This window comes from Argiope bruennichi, chromosome 1 (genome assembly GCF_947563725.1).
Source record: "Argiope bruennichi chromosome 1, qqArgBrue1.1, whole genome shotgun sequence".
Taxonomy (NCBI): Eukaryota; Metazoa; Arthropoda; class Arachnida; order Araneae; family Araneidae; genus Argiope; species Argiope bruennichi.
Genome location: NC_079151.1, coordinates 145,837,821 through 145,864,932, shown reverse-complemented (window position 1 = coordinate 145,864,932; position 27,112 = coordinate 145,837,821). Strand labels below are relative to the sequence as shown.

Genomic DNA, 27,112 nt, shown 5'->3' with positions numbered 1-27,112 from the left:
TATATACTGAAGAATTTTTTTTGTTTGCAATGTATAAATGCTTTATCTGTTTGTTTTTTCTGTTTTTTTTGGATCAGATAAAAAAATAATCTTTTTTGAACCACTTTTTGTCCTAAAATGAGTAATATATATATATATATATATATATATATATATATATATATATATATATATATATATATATATATATATTAATGATATTTTAATATCTAATTTAATCCAAACTAATTTCCTAAACTTTTGCCTAATTCGGCCCGTCTACTAATTAGCTAACTAGTGGGTTAAATTTTTTCTTTTAAAATTACGCATTTTTATGTCAAAAAAGATTATTATTTGAGTATAAATGTTATAATGAATATTTGAATCTCATATTTATTATTTTCAGATTCAAGTGTTACATACAAAAATCAGAAATATGTTGATATTTTATTATTATATAAGTTCACTTTATTATTCCATTATTTTATATCCAATTTGATGATTTTGGTGAGCCTTCTACTATTAAAGAGTCGACAAGCATAGTTTTCTGTGCAAAAATTTTCGAATGATGTAAAAGAATTAAATCCCCGGGATGAGAGGCAATTTGATGTTACGGTATCGCTCCTTGATTCGCTGTTACTCTGAAGATGGTTCCGTGCTGACTCGGCCGCTTGCTTGCCGAATCTGCCGGGTTACCTCCCGTAGCATAGCGTCTTCAGATCCGACCATATCACTGAAATTCCACTACTGACGATGATTCCGTTTTTGTTACCGCATCGCCGATGGTACCTTCCGTAACCTGTGACCTCATCCGACACTCCGGCTCAATACCCTTGTGATTTTTTGCTCCTTGTCATCATAGAGAAGTTCCAGTTAATCTGTGCCAAATTGAATCCTCCAGATCACTTGTATGTTATATTATCTCTACAATATAATAATCGCCTGCTTTACTCGCCAGTGGTCTACAGTGCCAGCTCAGTGCTCAAAATTACCTTTTGTGATTTCTTAAAAAGTGATTCATGTTTCCTGGGTCAACGTGAGAAAATCAAGATTTATATTATGTGCTTTTCTTTTCTTTTTATTTTCATATTTAGATTTTAGAATTATTGTAAATTATTTTATAGTATTTTTTAAAATATTGAGTTTTTGAAATTTTTTCAGATCTATTTAAAATTTATTCATAATATTATAATTTGTTGAATTTGAAATTTATATATATGCTATTAAAACCAACAAAGAGGATTTCCTCAAATAAATTAAATTTATCTTTAAATAAAATAAAAAAAATAATTAGAAAAAATAAATAATTAAAAGTCATGACACATTACAGCAGAGAAAATTAGTTAATACTTCAGAGGAAAATTTGTTGCACCTCTGATTGTAATGAAACTATACTCTGGTATTTATTGTGTCAGATTGCTTGTTTATTTTAATAAGCATACAGACCTTGTGAATGAAAAAAAATTATATACCAAGATTCTTATATACTTAATAATTAATGGTACGTGATAATTAGAATAATGTAGTAAGTACCTCAGGGGAAAGGTTTACACCTTTGACAGTCATTAAGCTAAACTTTATTAACACTGTGTCTAAATACTTGTTTCCAAATACAATTATATATTTTTTTAAAATTACTCAACTATTTCTTATATTACATAGTTTTTTATTTCCCAAATATTATAGGAGTATTTTGAATCTTGTGTTTGTTACATTCATTTACAAGTGTTTTGTTTGAAATTTATGAGATCTTGCATTTATTATTTTTAGTTCCAAGTATTTTATATGAAAACATTCAATTTTACAATTATTTTCATTTCCAAGATTTTCATTAGATATTTTTGAATCTTATATTTATGGTTTCAGTTCCAGGTGTTTAATAGGAAATATCCCAATTTTGCAAGTATTATTTTCATATCCAAGTTTTTTTCCTGAATACCACATCCAAGTTTTGAATCTTGTGTTTTTATTTATAGTTAAAATACTTTATTTAAAATCCTAAATATACTGATATTTAATCTGGGTGAAATCATAACAATATTGATATTACATTTAACAATTTAATACCTTATTTTTAATTTAATAATTTTGTTGAGTCAGACTTCCTAGCATTTAAGAATAATATAGGCAAATATACCATAGATTGACTTCATTAAATTAAGTTCATCCTTTCAGTTTTTCCAGAAAAATGGTAAAAATAACATTGTACAGTATACTGTTTAATTTATTAATATTTTGTTATTATTGTTGATTATTAAGTTTTTATATAATATTTTCACAAAAATAATTCTTAGTCTTTTTAAGCTTCTAATATAAAATGATAAATGAGATTGCTGTATTATGTAAAAGCAAGGGAAACTTAGTTGTAATATGTCTTTAAATTTTAATTTCTTGCTTGAATACCACTGTAAGGTATGGCTGTGTGCCAAAAGACCCCGACGCATTACAATTGCAATGATATTTTAATATCTAATTTAATCCAAATTAATTTTCTAAATTTTTGTCTAACTCTGCTCATGTCGTGTGTTCTTTTTTCCTGAAACCATTCCACTTTTTCTGTTTAATTAATTCGATTGAAGCTTTGTAAAAATGATACGCCATCAGTTCTACGTGCCAAATGAAAACTATCTCACCATTGCCCTTGTCAAGGTCAACACGTGTATTGAATCGACACATGGCCAAAATCTCATGTTATGTAAGACCAGGTATAAAATGTTCAGTTGATCTTCATTTTTCTCTTTTCACTCTGTGTCTTTCTGTGGTGTGTTTGTCTGCTCGTCGCTCCTCCTTGTAGATAATGCAGGCTTCTCCAAAATGAAATAAAACGAAATCAAGAAATCGAAAGTCTCTTCACTGCCTTCTGATAAAAAATTATGCTTATATATATATATATAATAAGTGTAAGCATTTCTACACACATAATAAATATAATTAAATCGGAATCAAACTAAAAAATAAAACAGTAAAAAATTCGGATTCTTATTTTATTGGTTTGGTTTAATTTTGATTCTATTTTCCTATTAACTTGGTTTTTATTACTAATTGTTTATATATATATATATATATATATATATATATATATATATATATATATATATATATATATATACTTTTATGATTATAACTGATCGACTTTATGTTACTGAATTATAAATTGAAGTGAATGAAGGAATACATTTCCTTTCCAAGAAACTATAAACGTTTAGTAATAGATCTGACGTTGCGGACACTCAAATATAGACCACTAACAGTTTCGAAGAATACTAACTTGATCCAAGTTGGTATTCTACATTAACTTTAATTTAGATATTAAAAAAATTTGTAATAGGAATCGAAATGGTGGAAGGTTTAAGAAAGAGCTTATATTAAACCCAGTATCTCCACATACGACATACCGCTGGTGTCAGTCAATTCTATTTTATAACCCAAGTTCCTTTTTGAAGCTAAAGTATTGCAATTTTTATTATAGTAACTGACAGAACAAGCATTTTCTGGAAAGTACCAAAATATATTATTAAGAGCCCTCTTATACATGCAATTGATTCAATTGCCTGTTATAAGACGGCCCGTAGGCAGCGCATGCGTAGAAAGACCGAAAAATGTTGTTCTATCGATGGCAAGTAATTGTCCTGAAGGGACAACATGTCGCTGTATTGCATTTTTTTGCACCTGCGCATGCGTTTGTAGAATTCGGCAGTTTTTTTGGCTTGAAAAAAATCGATCACTTATCATAGATTAATTCCGGCATCTTTTGTTCTTTGTTCATTCTGAGCCGAGATTGTGCCTTTTTTTCTTCTTTTTATTTTCCATTTCTTTGCTATAGTTTTCCAAATTTATGTATGTTGACCCTTTCTTTATTTCACCATATTTCTTTGTGTAAATATTCATCATTTTGATACAATATGCAGTAAAAAAGAAAATTATTGGAACACTAAAATGGCAATTTATAGCCAAGCTGGAATGCCTGAATCTTATGAAATTGTGCAAACATAAATCAGTCCCTTTTTGCCTACTGGTCGTCTTATAACTGGCCGAGTGTAAACTTGGCATAACTGCCACATAATAAAAATAACTGTCACCTAATTGTTGTTTCGTGAATTTCCGATTTATTTTATTTCTTAAAAAATACGGCAAATTTAGATTGACATCTTTGCCTTAAGTATCAACTTATTTCATTAACGAAATTATTAAGGAAATATTTATTGCAATTAAAATTTATTAAAGCAATTGGATAGAAAATAATATAGTAGAAAAGCGAAGCAGCAAAATTTTTATTTTGACTTACTTCCAAAGAAAATGACATGGCGATTATTGTGAGCGATATCGGCACGTTCTGCACACCACATTCGATAGCAATCGTCTTCCTCACTTGGATCTTCTGCTTCAGCAGAGTGGCCAGGCTGAAACCCAGGCTCAGACCGATGAGAGGCAGAGACAGGATGACGGCGTACAGCTTCGGAGGGATGCCGGTGAACATGTTTGGGAATACAACCACTTCGATGATGATGCACACGAACATGATGAGGATTCCGCAATAACTTCCCAGCTTCAAAAGCCAGAGCAATTTTTAAAATATCGTGAATATTATTTGTGAAAATTTCATTTCATATATATATATATATATATATATATATATATATATATATATATATATATATATATATATACACACAAAATGTTGTTTTTAGATATGATGGAACATATGAATGTCATGAATGCGGAAAGATAATTTTCATGCCCCCAAAGATTTTTGTTTAGTAATTTAGCGCAAATTGTGCTTAAATAGGGGAATACGTATGAATAAGTATATTACCCAGAAAGTAATCGGATATTTTATTTTATCATCAGTACGTTTATTATTTTTGTCAAATAATTATTTAATATTATTGAAATTCCTAATATTAGTTGAAAATGACATATGTAGAAAAACTTAAAAAATAAAGTTAAATTGTAATATAATCTATCCATTTTTACAATAAAGTTCTCTACAGATATAGATTAAAATGGCTTAGAATAAATTTCAATACATAAAACATTATCGTATATTTTAATTACATTACAGTTTTTAAATTAGATTCATTGGTTATTACAAATATGCTACATCAATCATTTGTAGTAAAATAGTATCGAAATCTAAAAAAAAGTTGAGAAAAAAGAAGCATCGATGTCATTTTAGCACAGTTTAAAAAATATAAACAAATCATAAAATCAGAATAAGAGCAAGAATATACGTAAATTTAAAACTGAATAAAAATATTGTAAAATCTTTATTTACATAATATCAATTATTCAACATCTAAAAAGATGTTGCAAATCATGACAATTTTATTAAAAAAAACTTATCTCTTATCTTATGTCTTACAATCTTTTATAATAAATTAAATGTGAAACCTGAAAATATCAGTTTTTTTTTTCTGCTGAGCCATGCGTCAAATTATATTATTATTTGACCAATTTTATTAAAACAATGCAAATGAGGAAAAGGACGTGACATAAAGGAATCAGATCTAGACCGATCGTTACAAAAAGTTTAAAGATCACCCGGTTTCCGTGATCATTGCTTAACCACACATTTTTTAATATGGAGAATTTTCAAAATTGTTTTATTTGTGTGTGTGAATTGGTAAATAATTTCTTAGATTAAACGCATCATTTTTATTGCAATTGACATTGACTAAACTTGAATTTGCCAATATCATCTTGAAGATCAAGTGATTTTTTGTAATTATTTAATAACAAAAAAATTTCAAGAACACAGTCTATGAAAGAAGAATCAAACATTCGAAAGTCTTACTTTTGTGATTAGTGTTGCTATTCGTGGATATTTCCATCTCAGGGTCATTCCAACGGCCACAGGTGAAGTGACGCTGATGAGGGAAAGAGCCATTTTTTGATACGGAATCATCAAATTCTCGGAATTGAAGGATCTCCCGTAAAGCCAAATATTTGCCGGCATCATGCATAGAGCCATTATCGTAGAGGAACAAGTCATGGCAACGCTACATAAAATACAACATGGGAAGTAATAAAAGAATTCAAATTCCACCATTTAGAGTTTACTCTATAATAGCAACCTATGAAAAAATATAAAAATGTCTAATTTTTGTTTAAATCTTGTGACATAAAAATGATTTAACTACTAGCTTTAGATTCATTAAAACCTTTTGTCGCAAACTAGAAATTACTTAGAAATTAAGATGCACCGTTAATAAGTATACTGCTATGAATAAATAATCATTTCTGAAATATCTGTGTGAGTTGTAACCTTAATATTAATAGATGGTTAATAGATAGAATTAATATTAATAGATGGACTTTTAAATGGTCACTAATTTTTCTAATTCTTTCCATCTCTTTAATTAACATATTTTTTTATTAACTTCTTTTTAAAATTACGTGAATTGTTAGAAATTATGAAAATTTGCTTCTATTCCGTATAAGATATAAGGAAACTATTTTACATTATTTTCAGTTGTAAAAATTCTTTACAATATAAATGTCAGATTTACTTTTTTCTTGCTAAGCGATAAATCACAATATATCTTGAAAATTAGTCCACCATATTAAAAGAAATTCGTTGAAATTTAGTTGCAAATAATCTTCTACGATTGACAAAATTTCAAGATATTATTTTCCTAGTTTTGAAGATTTTGCGTTCACATAAAATTTGAAATGAAACGATCGACACGATATTATTCCAAAACTTAATTACATAATAAAAGCAATTCTATTAAATATAATGGGAATTTCGGAAGTTTTTTTTTCATAATATTTATCATAAATGACATGCATTTCACAAACTTGAAAATCTAGCTTTGATGCTGTAACATTTTATTGATATTTTAAGAAGTTTATAGAGTAAGCTTCATGGAATAGAATATCAACTTTATTGAATGTAAAAAAATATTCTGATGACAAAAATAAAATTGAATAAATCGTATTTTTTTATGCCATTTTATGTTATGCGAAATATTTGAATTTTACTATTCATATTTCTTGCCACATTTTGTTGAAATCTTAGGAACTGTTCAGTAAAAGCTAATACTAATAGCTAAATATAAATAAGATGCTAAGATGTTGATTAAGAAGGACAATTTCATTATTTTAAAAAGATTTGTAACATTTACACTTAAACTGCATGCAGATATTTTGATCACTTGTTTCTATGAATGGTGAAGTTAAAAAAAATTGTTGAATTTGATATTATTTATTTAAGATTCCCTGTTATATTCGTACTATCATGTAATAATGAGTACACGCTTTTTAGACTCCTTTATGATGCATTGTATTTCTGTTAGGATTACATCCATTCTCAAATCATGCAGATCGGATGTCATGTTGCAGTATAAAATTGAATGGACTAAAGACTTGTAAGGAGATTCAAAGAAAAACCAAAATGTACCTTTAAAACTTTTGAGTAAAATAATCTGTTAGAGGACAGTAAAAATTTCTTTCAAACCATAGATAAATAATATTTTCTATAACTTACTTTTAATAGCAATTTTATTCATTTATTTTGTTTCATAGATTAGACTTCATAGATTAGATTATAGATTTCATCAATTCTAGTCCATTTCAGGTAATTCTAAAGAATGCTAGAAGAGTCAAGTGATGTTCAGCTTTTGGTTTTTATTGAAAATTTTATTCAAAAATTACCTTATGGAAGCTGAAAAAAACATATGAAAATTGGTAATAAGAGGATAACAATTTCTCTTGGATTTCAAATATTTTGTAAGAATATAACATGTAGTTATTTATTAAAATGTAGCTTAATTAATAAACAAATTAATAAATTAAATTTTATGCATATCACAAATTAATTGTTACATGTCAGTTATTCACACGACGTTTGAAATCTAAGAGAAAGGATTTAGGATGAATTTAAGCAAGAAAATGATGCCTTCGGTAAGGATTTTTCTTCATATCTGAATGTGCAACTGAAAGCTCAATGGAAGATTTTGGTTATAGATTTTACAGAGATTTTAATGTATGATTAAGGAGTAAGGAAATGAATACATATTTTTTCTGGATTGTAAAGAATAAAAATAATTGAGTGAATTCATGGTGACTCCCTACCGTGTATTTCCTATATTCGTCCAGTTACGACGTGGTTAATACGTACCCTGAATAAATTATATACATCTTAATCTCGAACGAATCGCTTTTATTATCGTTGTGATGGATGATCTGCGAAGATTTTTCCAATGGTTTATTTTTAATTATTGAAAAATTAAATAAATTTTATAACTAGAAATGCATTTCCTTGAAAGGTTTGATCAAGTATACAATGAACAAATGAGATTCTTACCATTCAAATACCTATAAAAATCATCAATATTGTTTTCTTTGAAGTCTTGCTTTGGAATTTGAATGAAAAAAAGTCCTGTAACTAATAATAAGAAGGAGTAAAATAAAATAAAATATTTAAAAAAATTCAAAAGAGACAGAAATAAAAACTTAGAAAAATTAAAAATAAAACGTGAAATAAAAAAAAAAATTATGTGTCTTAATAAATTATGAATCTCATTTTATATGGCCACTCCATAATTTTTTTTTTTTATAATTATAACATTTTTTAAGAGATTCGCCTCTTTGATTGAAAGATGCAAGGTTATGATCCATAACATAAAAAAATATTAAATAATAATAAATTATCTATAACAAATTATTAAATAATAATAAATTATCTATAACAAATTATTAAATAATAATTTTAATAACAAATTAACATTTAATAAATTATTAAACTGATATTATAATTTTATTGTACTATAAAAATAAATATAATTCGCTATATTTTCTTTGATGGTAAATTATATGAGTGAATGATTTCTCTTTTTTAAGCTTATAAAAATTCTTGAGCTATCTGAACATTCTAATACAGTGACAGCTCAATTTTGAATCATTTGATTGTAAATGAAATATACTTTAATATTAATAGAAGTGTCATTTTTCTCTTTTTTTGACCACGCTGCCAGAAAAATTTTCATATTATCTGGTGAACATATTGATTAACAATTTTGAAGGGATTTCATACAGGTGGGACATGTTGAAGTAAGATTAAAAGGCTCGGCAGAGTTTGTAAATGGTTTATTCAGATCAAAGATGATTTGGCATGGCGCAGATTTTCATTTCACCTTAATTACCTTATAATTGGAATAGAAAACAGGCGAATTATCGCCTTTTTCTGTATTTCCTAAAAAGGGATTTTTACTAGCGGTAACTGTTAATATTTACAGGCTGAAAACTGATTTCTTACCCTTAACTTTTTGATTACAATTTATTTCATACGCACACTTCGTTGCCATCAATCATACTCGCTTTTATCTTCAACCTTGAAGAAATTAGAGGAGGAAATAGAGGAAGGTCTTTTTTTCTTTATATTTTCAAACAACAACAACAACAACAAAAAATATTTTTTCCTTCCGGCCTGCCGACAAATTTTTTTGTTTTGCAAATTTGTTTCCTTTTTGTATTTAATATCACTCTTTTCCAATTTTTTTAAACTTTTCAAATGAACTCTCGATGACGTAGCATTAGAAATAATAATATTTACAGATCCAGAAAAAGAAATATTTATTTATCAGCCTTTTTCAAACAGATCTGATCAACTATATTCCAGCCTTGAGCGTACTGGAAATGAATTATTTTATAGATACTAATAATTGTATTCGTAAAAATATTTACCATGTTAAAACAATTGAAAGTGCTAATGGATGCAACATAAGTCAACATAAGATATTATGTTTTTGTTACGGATTAGTGATTGTTGTTTAATGAAAAACATGCTTGAATGCTATATATTGAAGCAAAATCATTTATTATTTCAAAATTTTGATTCATTTAATAAAAAGACTTTTCTTCTATGTATGAGGACAATCATGCAAGCAAGAGAAATCAAGAACAATTAAATGCCTACAAACTATATATAAAAAAAAACAAACCTGATTTTTTTTGTCCGTGGGAAAAAGCCCGATTTTGATTAAATTTTTATTATTGTTGAAAATGTCAATTAATTAGTAAAAGCTAGCCTATAAATTAATATAAATATAGAATATCCTGAAAAGGCCAGATGAGTTGTTTAAAAACTGGGTGATAATTAATTTTAAATTAAAGAATTATTATTTTCGATATCTGAGAATGTGTATATACGTGTTTTGTAAATAAAAATAGTAACAAAGCAGAGAAAGCATGTAGAATATTCGCCAACTTTCCGATTAAGAATCTGGTTATTATTATTAAGCGACATTTAATTCTTACATCATACGTCCTGAGAAACACGCAGAAAATGTCTTAATAATAAATGATAACTCTTTAATATATTTTCTTAGTTTTATTTCAAGACAAAAGAAGTATTAAGAATAAATTTAAATTCATAGCATAAAGAGTTAAGACCACATCTTCAGATTGAGGTTATTTATCTATCAATATCAAGCATTTTGAACATAGATGTTGGGATGAATTGAAGGAATTTCGATGTAATTTTCCTTATGAGTATGTCTGCTCACAAAGAAAAAAATATTAAAATTATCAACAAAAAGAAAAAAAACAATTGTCCTCATTTTCTTTTCAAGTTTTCGTGCCCTTATGAATTTTGAAGTTTTAGACGTTCCAGAATCGGAAACACTCATTTTTGATTGTTTACTATATGCGTGTCTTTCAATGCGAACACAACAATTGAAAGCACAGAAAACTACATGGATAAAATTTTGTAAGTTGTGCTTAAACCAAACTTTAAATCTATATTAAACATTGGATCCTATTTTTAAAGGCAAAAATTATTTTTCCTAAATACAATTTTAATTGATGTAAATTGAAGCTTCATAAAAATGAAACATGTTTATGAAGTTTTTCAATATCTGCATTACCACTCCCGATAAATGAAAATATATACAATTCTAGTTATTGTGTCTATTAGCGTGTGCATTGTTCACTTCGTCTTATGAAAATATTAAGCATATTTGTTTGGTATTTGATTGCATATAAATTTTTCAAAAGATCTTTAATCATGAAAATATGTGAAAAATAGCTACCATTTTTAATCTAATAATTTTTTAAACTTTTTAATTTTATAAAAACCGTCCCGTATTAATTGTCCGAATATTCCGGTATGAAATATGAAATAAAAAAAAACTATAGCATTCCATCAGAGGAAAAAATAATTTCGAATACTTTTGGGGAATTTTATTGATGTCAACCGAGAGAGTACAAGTTCGTAACATCTAAGTAAAAATTATTTTTTAACTTAAAATAAACTATAAATAATATCAGTTGAAGAAAATCGACGGGGACTTTTCTTTTCTTTTATTGACTTATTTATTTTTTTACCTTAAAGACAAATCTCCTTCAAAGAAGTAAGTAAAAGTGTTCGACAACACTCCTCCAGGACAACATGATATGATGAGCACACCTGTCGCATGCAGGCCTGTGATGCCCGTCGCTGTCAAAATGAGATATCCCGAAAGAGGAACTATCACAAACTGGCTTATGATTCCTATGCAGAGTCCAATGGGTCGCTTCACGTGCTTCCACAACTGAAAAGCCAGTGCATTAATCAAGAATCTTTAATATAAAAAAAGAATTAGAAAGAAATGAAGAAACAATTAATTTTTTTGTTTCCAAAAATGACAACAATTTTTGATATTGAACAGATATTATATCAGTTCAAAAGAGAATAGTTAATAGTGAGTGAAAAAGGTATGGCTAATTGTGGATATAAAGACGTTTCTTAAATATGAGAGAAAAAAACGATATTTCAAATATCATAATGCTATTCTTTCATATAATGATTTATTTTGTTGTCATGTTTTCAGAAATTTTTACTTTTTCTCTGTTTGACGAAAACATAAAAGGGTCGATGAAATTTAAACTTTTTTTTTGCTCTACACTCAATTATGTGGTAAAGAAATTTATTAAAAACAAGAAATGTTTGTAAAGATATAAAATAGTCGATATAAATTTGTATTATGCAGGTTATTGCATCTTTTTCCTATTTTCTTCTTAATGTGATCATTCACGGTTAAATATTCATTTATTTTAAAGTTAATTTAATACTCGAACTTTACTCGGTCATTTTCAAATTATTAAATATCATAGATGGAAAGTTTTCATAGAATTGTTTTGTAAATAATATCTCAATGGAAATTCCGATTTGCAGTTGTCACTTCTCTCATTTGCAAGAGGGGAAGTTGAGAGTTCGATCTCAAATATAGCAGGATAATTATAAAATCTGCTTCAGTAGGGCTTTAACAATGATAAAATACAGCGATGAATCAGGATGTTGTGTGAGAAAAAAGCGGATTGTAGTGAAGTTATTCCTATCTTTCTGATCTAATAAATTTTTTCCCGTTTCTATTGGTTTGACTTGTACTTTATATGGAATGTTTGATATTAAAGTCTCTGAAGCTTATTATTTGATAGTTAATGCCAACTATATTGTTGAGATCGAAGACGCTACGTGGAGGTCTTTAGATGGAAATAATGGAGAGAAAAACAAAGCTATCAGAAGTCAGTTTAGTTTCAGGTAGTGGTTTTTCTTGCCAAAAAACATTTAGTTTAGGCGTTCTCAGCTTTTAAAATCCTGCCACAGAAAAGAGTTTTAAATTAAGAATTAGTTACATAAATTTATAAATTATCAATACTAAAAAAGTTTGAAATAATTGATAATTCATCGATATCAGCGAGTGAAACGATCCATTTCTCAAAACTCAACAGCTCTAGGAATATAATGATTAACTTTTATAATTTTGAAATTAATTGTGATGAAGAAATTGAATTTAAGTAACATTATAAAATATTCTGTGCAATAATCTCATTGAACTCACATTCATTCCCATAATATATAGAAGTCATATATCAATTATTCCATTTAATTTGAGAAAAGGGACGAATGATGTATAATTCTGAGTACGAAAACCTGGAATTTCTTTATATAAAATTATTCGAAAATTTTGGAAACTTTGCATATAAATTATTATTGGAAACAGAATTAGAAATGATGTAAATTAGAAATGAAGCAAGTGACAAATGACAGCGATTAATGAATTTAGTATTAAAATCATTTAATTATCATTATATTATAAAATTAGCCTAAATGATGCTATTTTTCGATGTAAATTTGAAATGGAATAATATTCAATATAAATTCTAATTTGAATTCATACAGAAATAATATCTTCAATTATAATTGAATCAAGTTAAAAATACTTACACTTCTCCAAGTTATTTCACATCCCGTGGCCAACATTATGACAACGAGGATGACTATCATCAGGTAATCTAATATAGGTTTGATATTCTTGCTCCAAGAGTCGTTAATTAATGTCGAATTTACACTGCTGAAATTGGAAGAAAGCTTTATATCAAACGAAAGACAAAGGCCATTCCTGTCGAAAGGTTCGGATGTTAAATTAATATGGATTGTTTCGTTATCCATTCTGATTCCTAGCGCATAGAGCTGCAGATTGTATCAATTATTATTGAGCCAGTTCATCAAATCTTGTAAAATTCAAGAAGTCTAAAAAAATGAAAAAAAATTAAGATTTGTATATGTTTTAACTTTGATGACTTTGTTCTTGCACTGAAACAATGCTTTTTTTTTTTTGAAAAAGGTTTCGTTTGTATTACGATTGTAAGGCTAAAAGTTAAATGGGAGACTCTCCTCAAATTTTTGTAGGCGTTCATAATCATTAATTCATGTAAATAGTTTCTCATAAACATTAAAGAAAAAAAATATCAATATTACATTTTTTTCCGAATTCGATTGTCGCATTACAAATAACCAATTTGTTCAGTAAATTCCTTTTAAATTTCAATAATTTAAATTATCGTATTTATAGTGAATTATTATCGTTTTATACAAGAGCATAACATAAAATTGTAAAGAATAATTGACAGAGAGACACGAGAAACAATTATTGTCTCAGTCTATGCCACATTTTTGAATGTGCATATTTTGACATTAATTGAATGTGCATATTGCAGTACATCAATTGAGGTGCAAACTCGATTCACTTCATAATTTTTTTGATATGAAAATAAAAACAACAGCAACAACAACAACTAACATTTATCGATCAAGATTGATTATTCAAAATTAATAGTTTCAACAACCATATTCACCTGTTTTGGAATTACATTGAGAGTGTGATAAGCAAAGATGACAACAGTGAGATTCGATCTATATGCTTTGCGTTGACATAAAGAAGCGCTTACTCTTTGGGATTTAACTGCGCCAAAATATGCAGTGCATATAAACATATTCAGTTTTATCAAGCTAGGTTTTTCTAAAAAGTTACAGAGAAGCGTGCATTACAAATGACACTCTTTGAAGCCTTAATCATAGCTTAAGAAGTGATGAAAACGTATCAAATAGGTGAGTAAACGTAGATAGATTTCTCGTTAATTGCGGTTTCTGATATAGAATTCGAAATCTATATTAGGGTTTATACAAAAACCTACTTTTTGGAAAACCGGTTTTCGAATTCAATATTTCCAAAAATCCAGTTTTAGTCGGTTTTCGAATTTTTGTTAAAAAATATAAAATAGGGAAAAATATTTTATTTAATTTATATAAAATAACAAAAAAACAAAATCAATATCAAAGTCAAAATATATAAAAAAAAAATTAAGGATTGCATATACATATTACTTATACAAAATAACCTAAACTCAAACAAAAATTTCAAATAATATTTATATTATTTTCACTCATTTTAATTTTTTCTTAGAAAATGGGATTTTTAAAAACATTAAAAGTCCACTGAATGGTGGCTAAGTCTTGTTCTTATTTTGGACACAATATCGTATAAAATTGAAAATACTCGTTCACTAGCTACCGAGTTTGGTTTTATAGTTTTCATGGCATCAAATAACAAATCTAAGTTTTTTGTTCTTTAATTCGCTGCCTCAAATAATGAAAATTCAGCTTCCAGTATCCTTGGATTTGTAAATTTTTCTTCAGGGTCTTCAAGAAACTTATGAATTGATTTTTCCATGGTTCCTTTTAAAAAAGCAATACTCAGATGAATAGCTTCTTCGATTTGTTCTTCATCAGAATTGGTTTCCACATATTCTAGACAATATCTTTCCAGATAACTTAATAATTTCGTTTTTTAAAGCTAAAGAGAGTATTCTAGATTTCTTCGCTGAAAAAGACATGTTTTGTGGTTTCTGCAAAAATAGCAAAAAAGTTGCTAATTCTACTTGTCTTCTTTCTTGAATTTGTTCTTCTAAAGCCTATAATAATTCCAGACATTTCAATGTTTAAATTTTTTAGTTCATTTAACAGAAATTCAAATACACCTTCACTGGTTAATAAATTGGCATCTCGTTGCCCTAAGTCTTCATCTGCTAGACAAATCGATCCCAACTGATAAAAATATTTGTTTGTTTTTTGAAGAAGAGGAATATCCAGATGTTCCGGAAAACCGGTTTTCAAATGTGACAATTTACTTTAAAAAACCGGGTTTGAAAAGCCCCTCTCTCCCTCCCTCCTTATTTTTTATTGCACTTGCCACACGACAACAACAACAACATGTCATAAAATGATGAGTTATGTGCGTTTTGTGGGACTTTCTAGTTTTGGCGGTTTTAATTTTTTTAAGCAGTGTGTTTGTTTTCTCTCTCAATTTATTGATATGATATTATTTTTTATTTTGTTTGTCATTCCTTTTTGAATATTTATAAAATGCAAATCATGATTTCAGTGAATGCTACAAGTAAGGTTTGCAATATCGGACGAAAAGTTCAATAGCCGCATTCGGTATTTTTTAGATCTTAATACCGGAATACCGGTTTTAATACCGGTAGTAGAAATTTTAGAAAAGGAAAGAAAATACAGGGGTTTCTTTGTTTTATTTGCCAGTTTTATTAGAGAGTGTAAAGATAAAAAAAATAATTTGTAACTTGTAAATTATAACTGTATATAAAGAATCACAAAAAAGTAAAGGAACATCTTATTTATTTGAATCACAAAAAAGTGTAAATATCATTATTCAGTCTGTGACACTATTACAAATTTTTTAGATGTGATCTTAAAAAACATAATGATCAACTGTACTGTCATTAAGCCTGGAAAATAATTTTGTGTAAAAATTACCAGCTGTAGAAAACGCTCTTTCGGCATCTACGCTAGTTGGTGGTACCGTTAGTAATGCGCGATATACTTTTTCCAAGTATTTATCTCTAAATCCCTCATCTTCAAATCAATCGATTTCTCTTCGGATGGTTTTGGATATAGCTGATTTCTGTATTGTGTTTTGGTTTGTTGAAATTTTTTTATTTATCGCTAATTCTAATTTTTGTTCGAGAGGCAATTCCTCTTCACTATCGACATTAGCGCCATCATCATCTTCGATAACTGTACCGAATTCTTCTAAATGTAGATAGGTTTGTGGATAAAAAAATTTAAGAAAATTTACTATAAACTTGATCAGATTTGAACTAATTAGTCTTTTTTCTCCTTTTTAATTTTCATTTTTAAAATCATTATAATTATGTAAATACCGTAAGACATTTTTTTTTTCGGCATGCCTTTCTTCTGTGCGATTTTTCAATGTGATATATAATTAATTCTTCAGTTAATGATGTGTGCTGTTCTTTCAATGACTGCAACATGAAATTTATTGTTGCATTAGCTGTTAATAAATTAGAATCTCTCCGACATAATGCCTCAACAGCCAGTTTTATTGGAAGTAGAGCTGATACAGTTCTGGATATTTAGTCGAATTCATCTGAAAAATTAATTTGCAGGTGTAAGTCGAATATTGCTTTTTGGATTGAATTTCTCAGTTTCAAAACTCGTTCCATCATTAGAAGTAAACAAATTTTAAGAACAGAAATTTTTTATTCATTCTTCATAATTTAATGTTTATGTTCCTTTTATTAAATAAAAATTGCTCTGAAATATTTTACTGTTTATTAGTACCTTTTTTCTTCTGTATTAATTATTATCTGTAATGTTTAAGTCTCATAAAACTGCGAGTCTTCACTGTTAAATGTAATCATCTCCTCATTTCATCTTTCCTCTCACCCATATTTTGTCGAATTAAACCCGTTCTAACGCATGCGCAAAAGCGCGGAGGGGTTTTAAATCCGTTGTCAAACAGTATTTTATGACTTCTCTTGATTGTACGATGCAACTTTGTATTCACAGTCTAATTAATTTCGCCCGTTAGGGAGACATAAAAACAAAAACGTATACTATTTTGCTATGTTTGCTAAAAATTTGAAGAAAATGGTTTCTTAAATATAAAATTTCAAGAATTATCTATCAGTAGCAAATTTAAAATACATTTTCCTATTGCAATAAAATAAGATATTGTAAAAAGAATTATGATAAATTACAGTAATTGATAAAAAATAAAATAAAATAATAAAAATACAATACAGAATACAATAATAAAAATACATATCAAATAAAAAGTATTATTTGTAAGCGCTCTATTCGAAGTTAAAATATTATTTGAAAATACTGCATTTATGGATAAAGTGATATTTTAAAGTACACTGTACCCACGGCCTAAAATGTCCTTTTGATCGAATGCTAGGTACGTAGAGTTTAGGGCCGTGGTGACCTGGTGTTAAAGTCTCGGCTTGGAATCTGAAGTGTTTCAGGTTCGATACCCGATTCAACGGAAGAACCGTCGTGTAAGCCTGTCTGGTGCAGGTTTTAAAGTTAATTCTCTTTTAAATGCTTAAAAAATATTAAGATTCATAATTCCTGTGAAAATATCTTTCCACTTAAAAGAACTGAGATCATGATTTAAAATTAATTTAAAAAGTTATTAAGCAAAAAAAGGGAAAACAAACATTTTTAATGTTTTGTTTGTTTCTTATGGCACTTGCCACTGACAAGCCCGCTGTTACGAAGACAGCGATTTAAGCCTGAGGGGGAACGTCTCTTATTTTTTTTATAGCAGCGCCAACTAGGGCCAAGAGTACGACTTTGCCACTCACGCATCACTCATTCGCTTGCACAACCCCTTTTTACAGGAGGGCACATTCACACATCTCACAGATAGAACAACCATGCCCAAACCGGGACTCGAACCCGGGACGCCCAGATCACGGGGAAGACGCGCTACCCCTATGCCAGGACGCCGGCTTTTTAATGTTTAAAAGACTCAAAACATCAATGAAACAATTTTTTAAAAGAATAAAGAAAAACACATCAGAAAGAAAAAAACTAGAAATAAAAATATTGATATCTAAACCTTCTAAAGAATCTTTCTTCTTTTTCATGATCATCTAGCATTGAAAAGAAAGTTTTTTTTCCTGTATTCTCGATATTAACTAAGATTTACATTGGACCAATTAATTATTAAAATTAATGCTTAAACTTCATCATTATGAAAAATTTGATTAAAACTGTTAGCATGTATTTCCACTTTGTAAAACTGATTTTATTTGTGCTAATCTAATTTACGCTTCATTTTTATCTCATTACAGATATTTTCCTCCCGAGTTAATTCGTGAATCAGTTCGTATTCAATTCCTTTTTACTTTCATTTTTAAAGAAATTTTATTTTTTATAGCTTTAATAAACTTTGATGTTTGTTTTCGAAAGAAACATACATAAAATTTATTTTAAGATGACGTGATCGATATTTCATTCGGTCTTGATGTCTTTTGAAAAGGAATGAAAATACCAATTAAAAAATAAAACTGTTGGGAAGCTTTCCAAGAAACGAGTTTCTGAGAAATTTCGTCATTTTATCTATGTTTCGGAATTTCTTTCGGTCACGTGGTGTTTTTGTCTAGATGGGTTTGTGAATTCAAGGCCAGGGTTAGACCGCTAAGAACATTTTCAATTTCACATGGCAAAGAATAAACTCTATTTCACAAGTCAATTGACGCATCGTGACAGACTTGAACATACTGAAAATGTGCAGAAGTGGGAAAAAAATATTTGAACAGAGAGGCTTTCGGAGATAAATTTACCGCATAAATTTAATTCACGGCGTAATATCCCCCACCAAAAAAAAAGTGTTCGCTGAAGGACATATTTTGAATAATGAAAAAGGCTATAGTAAACACTGAAGAATTTCCATTGAATGAAGATTTACAAAGTGAATTTCAAGATAGGTGCAGATGTAAACAGAGGAAAGGATCACCCTAAAGCTGTCTCGCATATTCTCTAAGAAAGATAAGTTTGTGTTTTTTGCTTGATACATTTTCCTTCAAATAATTGAAACCAAAATTTAACACAGAACTTCAATTGAGTCACAAAATCGCATATCGAATTTGATAAAATGAAGTCATTGCTTTTTTGAATTATAGTACGGACCTGCCTTCACCTGCCTTGTTGGATTTGGCTCAACATTTGGCATTGTCTGCAATTTAAATCTCCGAACAATCTCGTTTTGCAGTTATCGTATTAGCCTATATTCTAACAATTTGACATTCCCTCTGAAGGGATTTTGCTTCACTATTTGATAGAAATCTGCAAATTTGGTGAAAAGACCGTATGCCAGCTTAAAACGGTTTTGAATTACCTTTGTCACAGACTATAGACAGACAGATGGTCAAAAAATTTCAAAATGTTTTCAAATCTAGGGAGGTCTGAAACATGGAGATTTGTCAAAATCTCGATTTCAATTTTTTTAAAGATTACAATATTTTCTTTATACTTCGTATATGAGAAAGTGAAGATCATTGTTTCTCAAACGAATTAAAATGGACAGATGTCATTTGAACAAATGTAAGAATAAGAATAAAATAGACTTTCTGTGAAGAACCAAAATTTATTGGTAATGTTTATAATCATTTGAACTACTGAATAATCAGACTGTCAGTGGAGTTACGAATTACTTAGGATAATACATTTGCCAGAGTAATGGCATACAAACATTTAGTACCAGATGAGGAGCAATATATTTCAGCAACATTCTATGTTCCATTTTTCTATCAGAAATGGCAATAAGCTTTGTTGTAAAACAGAGGGAACTTTCGTAAGCCATTATTCAATTGCATTATTGTAACCACACGGCTGAAGAACCACATAGTTGTAAAAATTGTAAATGAAACATTTATTAAATTCAGAATAAAAAAGAATTGGAAAATGTCAGTTTTATTCTATCCTTTCGATGCAAATGGCATCGTTCTACCTTCACAGGATCCTCTTTTAATCAAACAATCAAGGAAAAGATTGAATTGAAAGCAAGAATAAGAGACAGCAAAGAATTTTGTTTGTATGCTTAAAGCCATTCACGCTACATAAAAATATTTGATACATTTTTACTTGTTGCACATATTTATTTTTAAGCTATTTCTTATTTATAAAAAAAATGTATACATTTTATATTATTAAGTTTATTTGCAAGCAAGTGCAAGGAAAATATCAAATACAGTAAAGTTTGCTGTTACTGTAGCTTTGATTAGAAAAAAAAATTGAAAAATAAAATAAAATACTACAAACAAAAACTGTTCAGTATGGATTGGATTTTAAGATGACGTAAAAATTGAAATTAGATTCAAGTTATCCTCGGAAGACATCAAAAGTACAAAATAAAACAAAAATCTATACTGGAAACTTGTCATTCGGAAAATTAAGTTTTGACGCTTTTGTAGAACTTTATATTGAAGGCCATCTAGAAGAATTAAAAAATAAAAATGATTATTTTGATTCAGCACTTTCCAACATCATTTTTTTTGTAGGTAATATCATAATTTTTTTGCAATTGCGTTGAAAGATTGTATGTATATTTCCTAATTCTTTTATTTACTTATAATATTTATTGAAGTTTTTATTTACTTACAATATTTATTGATGTTTTTATTTACTTTTAATATGTATAGTTACTTATAATATGTTTAGTTATTGCTTCTGTTTTCACGTTCAATGTACTTTTCCTGTTGAAAATATTTAGTATACGTGCTTGTGTATAAGCAAACGTTACTATAAGTAAAATTTATAATAACATTGAATCTCTCTTAGCACGCTGATGGACCTGGTAGCAGTGCCTGCTGAGACTCTATTAAATTTCATACATTGCCTATAGACGCAACGCGTAATTGTAAAATTATGTGATATAACAGAACGAATGAAGCCGTTTACGTCGTAAAACGTTCTATCGTGTCATTTTCATGAGCTTGGAGCTTGAGGACGTACTGTTCAGCGACGTTTTAACAATAACTATGAATAAGTATATGCCTGTGGGCTTGTATTTGTGTCTGTGTCTGTGCGTACATTGGCAGGAGAGATCGTTAGATCTAGAGGTACTATATTTTGAATACATGTACTTTGGAACATTGAAATATGCACTTCAAAACAATTTTTTTGAAGTTTTGATTAAAATTTTAATTAATTAAGGATTAGGCGAAATTTTGACGTTTTTCCGCGATAAATTCCGAAAACATTATTGAAGAAACTATTTACGCTATTTAACAATATTGAACATTATTCTTACACCGTTTCAAAAATTGAAAAATTGTCTTTTCAATGATAACAATTTAACTGTCGTGCAAATTTTATCTAAAATTTGCACGACAATTAAATCTATTATTTTCGATATTTTAATGATATATTTCAAAATTGTAAAAGATTTTAACAATACATTTCATTGTTGAAACTGAAATAAATTATTTCAGCAAATATTTGATCGCGTGATTTTATCTCTGAAAAAGGGGGAAAAATTAATCCGTTTAACATTTGTGTAGTTTGCAAGGTGAATAAAAAGTGAAATTACAACCCCGCGAAATTTAACGATGAATTATACAGTTACATTTTAAGCAGAATGAATTATACAGTTACATTATTAATAGCGCCGATGAATTATACAGTAACATTACATTTACAAAGATGAATTATACAGTAACATTACATTTACAAAGATGAATTATACAGTTACATTTTAAATAGTGCCTTGATGTTATGGGACCAGTCTCCATTGAGAAAGCATCCTATATGCAATGAACTGAACATTTGTGGGATAATTTAAATAACACTGTTTAATACCTAACAATTTGACGGAATCATGGACATGATATTATATCTAAAAGATTTAACTGAAATTAAGTAACACCAATATTTCTGTTGAATCCGCTGGTTGCCAAAGACCACTAGTAAGGTATAAAAAAATGAAGTTACAGTACGACGAAAGATAAGATAGGTCAAACGGACTTGATTTTTCAAACTCTTTAACTCCGGCTGTCGGTTATAAGCGATTTAGCAAATATGTTTTGCATTCCGAAGATCATCCAATAACGGTTCATATTTTTTAAAACTCTTGTTATGTTTTGCAGTCACTATTAGATTTAAAGGCACTTAGCAACATCCTTTTTATTCACTTCTAAATAATCTTTCTTTCCTATCTTTTCTTGCATTTGCTGTTAGAGATGCGAATGCTTTCGTCCAATGTTAAGAATTTCAGTCATATTAACGTCCAGTTTTAAAGCAACAATAGGGCAATTTTGGGACGGACCTCGTAATTCAGAACCACGATCAGATGACATCTGTGTACGCATCGGGCATCGAGCCTGAATGCCTCTATCCCGAAGCCAAGACCTTACCACGAAGCCACCGCGCCGCCAGAGTTAAATGATTAATAGCAGTATGGTGTCATAGGGATGAACTTTATTAGGAGGTTCGCAAACACAAAAAGATGAAAAATAATTAAAAAACCCACGCAAATTTGAGGTCCATCATAATTTGATTCTTAAAATGATTTTCTTGAGGGAATCATGAATATTAATTTATGCATAAGAGATTTAATTAAAAGCGAACAAAACCAAAAATAGCACCCTCCCTCGAACCAGTTGGTTGCCAGTTGATGCTAGTAATTGATATCTTGAATTTTGAAATACATTTAAAATGGTTCACATTATTGAACCATACTATGAAGATAAAAAATTATAATAATATAAGGACAAAAGAAATATATACTATAAGGATAAATCTGTGTTATTCGTCGCCTATAACACTATTCCATTAGACTGTCAAATATTTATTCTGTTTAAAAGGTGTAAAGTGTAAAAATAACTTCGTTGTGGCAATTATTAATATAATTTTTATTGCATAGTTTTTTTAACAACTTCCTAAAGTGTTTGATGGCTTTAGGTGAAATGTAGGCAAAGCCCTCCTACTGTTCTATGTGGGATACTAGCCGCCATTCGCCCCCAGCAAGAATGTACCATTAAAATTAATGTATAATTTGATGTGTTTTACAAAAATAGAAAATATTGTTGGGAATTGCGAAAAAAAATTTTTTTTGAAAAAATGGAGATTTAAAAAAAATGGATTCATTGTTCAAAATTGGTACATTCATTTCGATTGTAGACGTCTTGAAAATTATTTTTCTGTGAAAATATTATTTTTGGAAGTTATCAACGCATATACACACGAAATTTTAATTAGTAAAATTTTAATTTAATTCAAAAATTATAAAATCTTACCGAAGTGCTGAATTCCACTCTGTAAAATATGTGCAAAATTTGGTAGATGTCATTTTCTCTCAACTTCTGTTGAGTAGTGAAGCAAAGAAACACACATACATTCACTTTTATAAGTAAAAATATTAGAGGCAGAATTTATAATTAAAATATAAATAAATTTCAGTGATAATAATTAACAAATATTAGTTTCTGTAACCGAAATCGAAATTTCATTGTTTGCATCATTTGGAACTTTTTTCATTGCATCAATTTTAAGAGAAATGAAAGTTTAGACCTTCATTTAAGTAAATAATATTTTATTAATGCTAAATAATTTTCCCAAGGAATAATTTTTCTCCATCTTAATTAAATATATTCCTACTCTGCAACTTTTGTTACTTATAAAACAAAAATATAAAAAATTATTAGTTATCATTATTATTAACTAAATGTATTAAAATAGTGATGAATAATTTTTAGGCAAACAGAAGTAAAATTTATTTACTAAGTTCGATAAAATAATATTTTTTCGATGTGTGTTTTATTGAAAATTACTAGAAAATTATTCTGATAAATTTATGCAGTTCATCAAAATAAAAAATAATTTCGATTTTTTTATTTGGAAAGATGAAAAACGTATCTCATCTAATGAAACAGATACTTACAAATATGTATACATGATCGTAATATAAATAAAAACCATTGTGAATTATGTATGTATTTATATCTGGTATTCCACATCTTCTTAAATTCAATTCAATTAAATTTTGCGCATTTATTATTTAAAACAAGAGAAATAATATTGTCAATTCAAAGTTAAATATTCAGATGACTAGAAATTATCTAAAATTTTACTTTGTTATTTACAATAATTTCAGGCGAAATTATTCCAAAAGTAATATTTTTAAAACTATCTTAAAATTCAAAATTTTACTATTTCAATAATATTAACTTCATTTTAGCATAATATTGATTTTAATTTTCATAACTAAAAAAATTTAATCCATCAAAATTAACTTTGAATTACTCTATCACAATCTTTACAAATATCTTTATGCCAATTTATTTCATTTTCTTCAAAGTATTGATTTAACAATGCCTAAAAGCAGGAATATGCCAGTCTCTGAAATGGAAGCAAGAAAAATAAAGCTTTTGTTTTCTAGCAAAAGAAATAGATGATCAACAGCAGTAATGGTTTCAGGTTCAGGCTATGAGAAATTAACCATTATTTGCTACTGACAGTTACTTTGGAGAAAATGATTCGGAATTTATAACATCTTAAATATTTTAAATTTTTAACTGTAACAGTTTCATTTCGATGCATTTTTTCTTTGAATTTTTATTAATTCCTTACAAAATGCAACATAGATAATTTTAAAATTTATTCTGGTGGACAATAATAAGAACTACTCTACCGCTATTTTTTAATTTCATTTTTATTTCAATACATATGTCTTAAAGAAAGAATTTTCCATATTATAATATTTTTTAAAAGTAATTTCTACTTAAAAAATATTTTACATGAAAAGAATTTAATCCCGATCAACGCCGGATATATCTATTAGTTTAATATAAAAAACACGCTAAATAAACATTTTAAATAACATATACAAGCCCCTAACTATTAAAAAGTTATTTTTTGTTTCTGAAAGCTTAATAAGCTTTCATTTTGAGATACTATAACTGTTAAAATAAATGCCAAAATAATAATATACAGTGAAATAAAAACATAACCCTTTAATAAAACGACAATTGGACTAATTAATGGATTTATCCAATTCTTATGAGAATAGTAAATAAAGAATAATTATAAAAATAGTAAATATTTAGTCACGAATTAATTTATGTCGAAATTTATAAAGTAACACATCTTCTATTTATCTTTTTTTTATTTCAAAGATATTTATAATGCCAGGTTTACAGCGATGCACATAATTCAGAGAAAAAATTATTATTTATTATTATATATTATAAATAATATAAAATATATAATAATTACATTTATATTATATATTATTTACATTACAAAAACCATTCTTTTACGTTAAATATTATACTTTTTTCGAATCATTTAAGATAATATAAAATAATTAATAGCTTTGCTATAAATAAAAATATATTAAGAAGAAAGTTTTGAAATGATTATTTTCAATTATGGAAAATAATAATTATAAAAAAAAGTTTACTTACGTAAATTCTTTTCGAAGATATATTTATAATATGAATTTCAAGACTTTAGAGAACGTCAATAAACCAAATTCTAAAACCTTAACTCTTTGAAAACAATCTCATATTTTAAACCATTTGCCCATCTGTTTTACAAAAACTCTCTTTAATGTTTAAAATTCAGCGAGCGGCAAAAGTTCCCTCCTTTTTCGGAATCATCGTTTCGAATAAATTGGGACAAAGCTTTAACAAATTCTCCGTAAGGCGTCTCAGATTCGAATTAAAGCCCACGTTTTTCATTTCACTTATTTTGAAAATGAGTTTTGAGTTTGTGCGCATCTTCCAAAACGCATTGCAGCTCTCCGTGTCTTATCACCGTCCTGACAACGAAAATAGGCAAACTGAGCCCCCTGTTTTGCTCGGGATGTTGAAATTCTTTGACACTTATTAAAAGTTCCTGTAAAGACACCCGTCCCTAGAGATAGAATGGATTCGACATTGTTAAAATGATATCGCTGGCGGGTTGAAATCTGTTAAATAACTTTAAATTTGGTTAGTTATTAAATAATACTTGTGTTTGACAAACAGTTAGATTCTCATTCATAATGTGATAGCAGTTTGTCACTCTAAAACTAGTTCAGAAAATTACTAATTCTATAGACAATTTGTCTCGAATGCTTATAAAGTGAAATAATTGTTATTTTCACTGTTATTATCCAATAATTGTATATTCAAGAGAATAAAATTTTCCGAAGTTATTACATTAATAATTATAATTTCGTAATTTAATATATTAATTCTTATATATATTAATAATTTAAAAATACATTTTAATTAGTGCATAAAAATTGGAAAATATTTTTTTCAAGAATGTGGAGGGCCAAAGTAAAATCGTAAAAAGTCAAAAAATAAGAATTATCCTGGGATTTTTTTTATTTTTATTTTTATTCTTTAGTTCTAAATTTAAAATATTTAAAAACAACCAAAGAAAAAGAGTATAAAAATGTTATGAAATTAAAAAAATCGAAATTAAAGAATTTTTTGTATGATTTTTCTAAAATTTAAGGTAGCAAAAAATACTTTGATTCGTAAAGTTTTAATATTTGTTTCATAAGCTAAATGAGCAATGAATGACACCAACAACTATGATTAAAAATTCTATGATTGGAAAACAAAATCACTTTTGGTCTGTTGTTTTCTAAAATATGCATTATAAATACCACAAATCTGGTAAAAAGTTTAAATTTCATTTATAGCTAGTCATTCGCCTTCCATTTTTATAAATTTACTGAATACAATAAATTTTTTTCGGTTCTGCTACCTTCTAGTTTGAAAATGTGCTGAAATTATCAAAAATCATCAAGCTTCGTCCTTTTTTTGATTTTTTAATGATTATCACAGAATTATCCATATGTAGCTGGTCGAAAGTGTAAAGGAATGTGTACAAAAAATTCATACTATGAACATTGCCAAGTAAAACAAATCTTTTGAAATTATAATAAGATACGTTATTTGCTTTTGGGAATCAAGTTAGGTACCTGGAAATGTTTAAAGCTCAATTATGGATCATCAGTGTATTCTTTTGTAAGTCCTT

General features: G+C 27.9%; 1 protein-coding gene across 1 annotated transcript; it reads right to left on the bottom strand.

The window, feature by feature from the left end:
- Window positions 1-2,720: 2,720 nt before the first annotated feature.
- On the bottom strand, window positions 2,721-13,440 carry LOC129975434 (ileal sodium/bile acid cotransporter-like). Its single transcript, XM_056088497.1, has 5 exons — window positions 13,190-13,440; window positions 11,308-11,513; window positions 5,774-5,978; window positions 4,265-4,525; window positions 2,721-2,783 (listed from the first exon to the last, which is right to left on the bottom strand). The coding sequence occupies exons 1-5, from the start codon at window positions 13,412-13,414 to the stop codon at window positions 2,721-2,723; spliced, it is 960 nt and encodes a 319-aa protein (XP_055944472.1). The 5' UTR covers window positions 13,415-13,440.
- Between the last annotated feature and the right edge of the window lie 13,672 nt (window positions 13,441-27,112).

Bases quoted from the DNA above. Each gene is read 5' to 3' on its own strand.
- LOC129975434 (XM_056088497.1), bottom strand. From the start codon at position 13,414: ATGGATAACGAAACAATCCATATTAATTTAACATCCGAACCTTTCGAC. The intron at 5,979-11,307 runs GTAAAAAAATAA...TATTTTATGTAG, and splicing joins GAAGGAGATTTGTCTTTAAG to CGTTGCCATGACTTGTTCCT. The intron at 4,526-5,773 runs GTAAGACTTTCG...TGGCTTTTGAAG, and splicing joins TAGCAACACTAATCACAAAA to CTGGGAAGTTATTGCGGAAT.